The 6662-nt window shown below is 39.3% G+C and overlaps 1 protein-coding gene across 1 annotated transcript; it reads right to left on the reverse strand.

The window, feature by feature from the left end:
• Positions 1-1052: 1052 nt before the first annotated feature.
• Positions 1053-2094, reverse strand: LOC109269186 (olfactory receptor 9A4-like). Its single transcript, XM_019453065.2, has one exon. It carries the CDS (start codon positions 1995-1997, stop codon positions 1053-1055), a length of 945 nt encoding a protein of 314 aa, XP_019308610.1. The 5' UTR covers positions 1998-2094.
• Positions 2095-6662: the final 4568 nt, after the last annotated feature.

The following is a 6662-nucleotide window of genomic DNA, read 5'->3' on the forward strand; positions in this document are numbered from 1 at the left end:
TCAGGGCTGGCAGGAGGTGCTGAGTGTTATCATTTAATCAACACCTTCCATCAAATCCCTTCCTCAAACATTATGAATATCCTACAACTGCATTGCTAAATAGCCATGCCCTGGAATTCCTGAAGAACTGTGAGTTAAGAGGGTAGCTTCTCATTCCTTTGATGCTCCCCACAGAGAAGATCTATGGAAAGATACTAATACACATGGATTTGGGAGACAAAGAAATAAGGCATCATGAAGCCTGAAGTCTGGGTCTGGGAGCAGTCTCACTAGAAATAGTTGATTTAAGCAGCTGTAGAATGCTAATTCTCTGTAGAATTAGTCATTTAATTCTTATTTGTCTCAATTCCCAAACATCCCAAAATATTTCATATATTTACTTCACAAAGATTTACTGAAAAAAAAAAAAAGTATTCCAATCCCCATCTCACCAATCTAGGTTGCTTCTGTGGCAAAAAAAAATGTATATAACATTTTATTTACTTTGCAGTAGAATGGAACAAGAATAAACCGCATAATAAACCACAAGAGTAAGAGAGAAACACAATATTTAAAATATATGTGGCGATCTTGTCAAGAAATTGGACAAAATATAGAAAAAGTCTACAACAGATAACAATGGTGACAGCAACAACAAAAGTGAGCTTCTCTTCCTTGGTACTCTAATTATTCCAGACCTGCACCCTTAGCCTTCTCCCATATCCTTCCTCCATCAGGATACACATTTTGAGAAAGGGATTATAAGCGAATTAACTGAGCTATAGATTGCTACAAAAATATATGTGTTTCTTTTCTCTACTTCCTCCCACTTCCCAAAGATATGCTTCCATAGTTCAATAGTGGAAGCAGCAGGAACTGATGAATGAGATTCTAGTGAGCACAGATGGGTTTCATTTTCATCTTCTTTGTCTTCTTCCATGGCCTGACTGGAAACTGTACATACCATTTGCTTCTGAAAGGATGATAATGATAAGAGAGGAATTAGGGTTTTCTAGGTTACTTAATAATCCCCAATGATTACTGTGTTTCCACACAAAATTGACATAGAAGAATCAATCCTTGACCAGTCGACAGCAGCGTTTCATACCATCCCGAAGGGCCTCTTTGACTTTGTCATTCCTCAGGGTGAAGATGAAAGGGTTCAGGAAAGGGGTTACCACAGAAATAAACAGGGAAACTATCTTGTTGTACTCAGCAGCCTGTGTTTGCTTAGGTTTTACAAACAGGAACAAGCAGCTTCCGTAGCCAATCACAACAAAGATGAAGTGAGAGGCACAGGTAGAGAAGGCTTTCCTCCGGCCCGAGGCTGTGGGGATCTTGAGGATGGTAGAGATGATGTAGGTGTAGGAGACAATTGTTGGGGCCAGCGAACCAATGATAATGACAACAGCCATTAAGAAGAGAACGAACTCTGTGAAAAGAGTGTCACCACAGGATAGTTTGAGCAGTTGCCCTCGGTCACAGAAAAAATGGTCTAACAGATTTGACTTGCAGAAAGTAAACTGAAATGTGGCATAGACTGGCCATATTTCAGAAAGGAACCCAAACACCCATGACACAATGACCACCCAGATGCAGGTGTGGCTGTTCATAATGATGTTGTACCTCAAAGGGTTACAGACAGCCACGTAACGATCCACAGCCATCGCTCCCAGTAATGCGAACTCTGTGGTCCCCACAGCAAGGTACAGGAAGAGCTGGGTGACACATGCAGCCAGAGATATTGTCTGTATCCCAGGGAGCAGCAATCCCCAAAGCATCACAGGCACGATAATAGTTGTAACCAATATCTCCAAGGCAGAGAGATGACCAAGGAAGAAATACATAGGGGACCACAGACGTTTATCCACACAGACAATCATGATGATGACTGTGTTTCCCATTAACGTTGCTGAGTAGAAGAAAAAGAATATGGCAAAAAGAATGTGGTGTAGTTCTTGGGACCCAGGAAAGCCTAGAAGGCAGAACTCAGTGGCACTAGAGAGATTGTTCATCATTTACTCCTTGTTTCTGTTTTTGTAAAACCTAGAGCTTGAAGACTGGTAACATGGCTCCACATGGTCCTGTTCTCCAAAGAGAAGGAAGACAGGTTAGGATGAGAAACTATCTCCAACCTGAAGACCAGGTGAAAAGCCCCAACTGCAATGCTCTGCACAAGGCCACACCTCAATGTGGTGACCTCCAATCTACCTCAAGATCACCTGTCTTGAAGATGAAGACTCCTTCATCTCTATAGAGGATAAGAACCCTTTCTTGTTTTTTTACACCACTGGATATGCCTTCTTTCAGGGGACAGAGGATAAGAGTGTTAAACTGGCCACTTATGAAGCTGTGTTGATCAGCCACACCAGGCCTGGGATTGTGTCATTTCCTCTTATGTTAATTGTAGCAGATGATACAAAGGTGTTCTAGGTGATGTTCAAAACATGGAATATTGAACCCTGTGCCTCATCCTTACTAGTACTGTCTAGACTTATCGTGGGGGCAGTAGAAAAGCAGCAGAGGACTAAGACCAACACCTCTGCTTTCCCCAGAGGTAAACTTCCATTGTACAGAGCAGAAACATCTATAAATGAGAACTATAGAACTTGAGATAGTTTCCCAGGGAAGAATCATTCTTCTCTAACTCCATGTGATTTGCAAAGTGCTGGGAGGGAGGAAAAGTGGCACCTGGCACTGACAAGGATAGATATGAGGGCAGTAGGCCCTTAGGATGTCTGTCTGGAACTTGACCTCTCACTTTTTTCATCCTATTACTCAAATGTCATCTCCTCAGAGAATTCTATCCAGTAATCCTACACCAATTAGGAATGGCTTGCTGTTACCATTCTTTGTAGCACTTTTTATTACCTGATTTGATATGTATACTAACTTTATTCCTTATTTTAACATTAAGCAAATTCAGCAGTGGATAGAACAAACAAAAATTCCTGCCCTATGGAGCTCACATTCAAGGGGAGGGTGGATGCCAGATTATATACAAGACAAGTAAGTACAATTATGGTGCTAGTCTATTCATCATGCTGGAACAAATATAAGGCAAGGAAGAAGGACAGGAAATCTAATTTAATGTATTCACAGTTCATCTATGATACTAGAATATAAACTGTATGAAGGCAGGACATGTGTGTATATATCTATCTATATCTGTATCTGTATCTACATCTATATTTATATCTATATTATTGTTGAGCTATAAAGTCATGCTGATAAATTTCCCTACATGATAGTTGCTTGGATGTGTGCTATATGGTTAAATAGTACTTGATGTTCATTAAAGCAGCCGGGCCATACCCCGTGGAGCCTACTCTTCTTGATTTGCTTTCATGGCTCACATTACCATTTCCCCTTCCTCCCTTCCCTTACTCACGCCACCTCCTCTAAGCCTCTGAAGGTTGGAATGATGGGAAAACAGGTTAAGAACAGTATTGTGGGGATGGCTCAGTGATCTGCATTGCTAAAATGTCTGTGTATTGGGCACTGGGTGAAAAAATATAGAAGAATCTTAGCAGTGACTGTTTTTAACATTGGAACAGAGGAGAAATAAATCTGCTCTCTGCTGTGTAGAGGGGATTCGGTGATGTCCTCAACCACTCTTTAAGCTCTGGGCCTCCTTTGTTCTAACAGGTAGCCAAGCCCAGAACTCCAATCTGATCTTCTCCTACTCTTTCCGTCCTAGAGGAAAACCCTGAGAAAATACTCACCCCCATGGAGGGGCCTCTCCACCCTTCTCAGACTCTCCAGGACTTGGATAACTTGTCTGGCTACTGCTGATGCATATACAGGGGCCACAGCAACTTACTCAACAGGAGCTGAGCAGAAACTCCAGAAATAACAGCATTGTGGGAACTGAGGGTCTCTTTCTCTCTCCTTCCCTCCCACTACCCTCCTTCCCAAGGGGACTTAGTCACTGAGGTACCTGTTCTTAATTAGCCCAGGTTCAGGGCGTCCCTAAGCAATCAGACTGCGGAAAGCAGAACAAACTTTTAGTTATTCCCTTTTTTGACCAATTAAGGGTCAGAACTTTTGAAACTTTTTGCTTAATGAAGAAACCTGAAATCTCACCAATCACAGGCTTTCAATACCAAAACTGCCTCCTCAAAGGCCCCAAGTCTAGGATTCAAGAGACATCTCAGACTCTAAGCAGATTACCCCTTCTGCCCTATATCCTAGACTCTTCTCTGATTCTCTTAGCTATTCAGAGAAAAAATCATCCCCTAACCCCCAATAGGACACATTACAATTGACATCTAAAATGTGCACCAGTATCCTAAAAGCATGCATATTGGTCTCAGTCAAAGCCTTAACTTCACCAGAAATCCCCTACAAAGCCTGTTTCCTCCTTCACTCATTTCATAGAGAGGCTCCTGCTCCTAACTCTGAGGACCTTCCAGAAAACTGGGGAGAGTTTCTGCCTCCAAATTGTACTTCGCTCTCTGCTACTGTCTCAGGTTTCCACTCTTCTGAACACACATGCATCTGTATGCATTCAAGCAAGATTCTTACATTTATTTCTATGGTGTGTCCATGTTTGCCAGCTGGGCACTTCAAAGTGGGGACAGCATAAGGACAGACAATGTAGGCAGTTATATCTACAACCTGAACCAACTGACAAATGTAAATTGTAAGTCTGCTTTATGCTAGAGCAAGACAGAAAAAATGGCAGCTACAACCATGTATCTGGATTTGGGATTTCATTTGAAGTATACCTGTTAAATCTGAGAGGGTCAATAGATGAAGAAGGGTATAATTTGGGAATAATCTTCCTTCCCATTTCTGATGTTGCCAAGCCCAACTAGATTGCCATATAATATTAGAAAAAATTTATAAGTATGTATCTGCATATTCTTTATAGAAAATCCTGTGAAAATCTATTTTAAAACCTTCTCTCTCTCAGTTAACTATATATAAACGATAGTCCTCCAAATCTACACATGCTGACCACTTTTTTCTTTCTGCATAGTGTTCCATTATATGGATGACCCATTCTTTATTAGTTAGCCCTCAATTGATCATTGTTTGCTCTTGTTTACATTTTATTGTGTAAAATGATGGTATAAACATCCCTATACATTTATAAGTCTATACATGTTGATATTTCTGAAATAAACCCCTAGACTGGACACTTTTAGGTTAAAAGGGAGATACATTGAAGGTATTGGTTTCTATTAACACCAAATAATACACCAAAGATTTTGGATTGATTCACACTGACACGAAGACTGTGTGATAAGAGCACTCTTGATTTCCTGATCTACTACTAACAATGATACAATGAAAATTCATTTAAAATTGAAGAGAACAATATTAAGATACCTCACATGAGAAATCAATTGGAAAACCTATTGAAGTGAAATGTTTGCAAGATAAAAATTACCATAACTGACTCAAAAGAAATGAAACACATTTCCTAAGTATTCCTAAATATGGAAAATAATTGAATTCATTATATAAAATTCTCCCATACAGAAAACTATAGCTTCAAATGGCTTTACTGGTATATTCTATCAATTTTTTAAGGAAGAAATATCTCCAATTCTACACAGAATTTCCAGAAAATTGAGTGCAAGGGAACACTGCTCATTAATCTTATGAAGTCAGACTTAAATCTTGATACCAAGGACCAAGGACACTGAAAGAAAAGGAAACTAAGATCCCTTTTGAATATGAAAGGAAAAATCCTTAGTAAAATATGAGAAAATAAAATCCAGCAATACTTAAAGAAAATAATGTGCCATAACAAAGGGATGATTTTACTCCAGATACGCAAGATTGGGTTAACATTAGGAGATTAATCAATATAATTCATCATATGAACAGAAATAAAGAGAAAAACCACATGGTCACTTAAATGGGAGCAGAGAAGGCATTTCACTAAAATCAACATCCAATGATGAAAAATTCTGATCAAACTAGGAACAAATGGGATCTTCTTTATTTTTTATTTTTTTAAATATTTTAATGTTTATTTATTTTTGAGAGAGAGACAGACAGACACAGAGTGAGCAGGGGAGAGGCAGAGAGAGAGGGAGACACAGAATCCAAAGTGGGCTCCAGGGCCTGAGCTATCAGCACAGAGTCCAACACAGGGCTCAAACCCACCAACCATGAGATGATGACCTGAGCTGAAGTTGGATGCTTAACCGACTGAGCCCCAGTGGGTTAACCAGGTGCCCCAAGTGGGACCTTCTCTAAATTCATAAATAGAGTCCACCAAAAACCTAATGGTAACATGAAACCTAATGATGAAAGACCTAATTTCTTCCTCCAAGATAGGGAGGAAGGCAACGATATCTGTTCTCACCGCTTCTATTCAACATTAAACTGGACATCCTAGCTAATGCAATAAGGCAAGAAAATGAAATTAAAAGCATACAGTTAGCAAATAAAGAAAAAAAAATACTTGTAGAGTACATAATCCAATATGCAGAAAATCCTAAGAGATCTGCAAAAAAAAAATAAATAAAAAGGAACACCTTCTAGAAATAAAAGGTGATTACCAAGGCCACAGGATAAAGGCCTCAATATACAAAAATCTATTATATTGCTACATACTAGCAAGAAACTAGAAATGAAAATAAAAATTTTAAATTATAAGATGCAAAACCATGAAAAACTAAGAGATTAATTCAACAAATTGTACATGACTATACACTTGAAAC

This window comes from Panthera pardus, unplaced genomic scaffold (genome assembly GCF_024362965.1).
Source record: "Panthera pardus isolate Hobbes unplaced genomic scaffold, ASM2436296v1 HiC_scaffold_8, whole genome shotgun sequence".
In the NCBI taxonomy this organism is placed as follows: domain Eukaryota; kingdom Metazoa; phylum Chordata; class Mammalia; order Carnivora; family Felidae; genus Panthera; species Panthera pardus.

Coding starts and splice junctions, on each gene's coding strand:
- LOC109269186 (XM_019453065.2), bottom strand. CDS start 1,997: ATGATGAACAATCTCTCTAGTGCCACTGAGTTCTGCCTTCTAGGCTTT.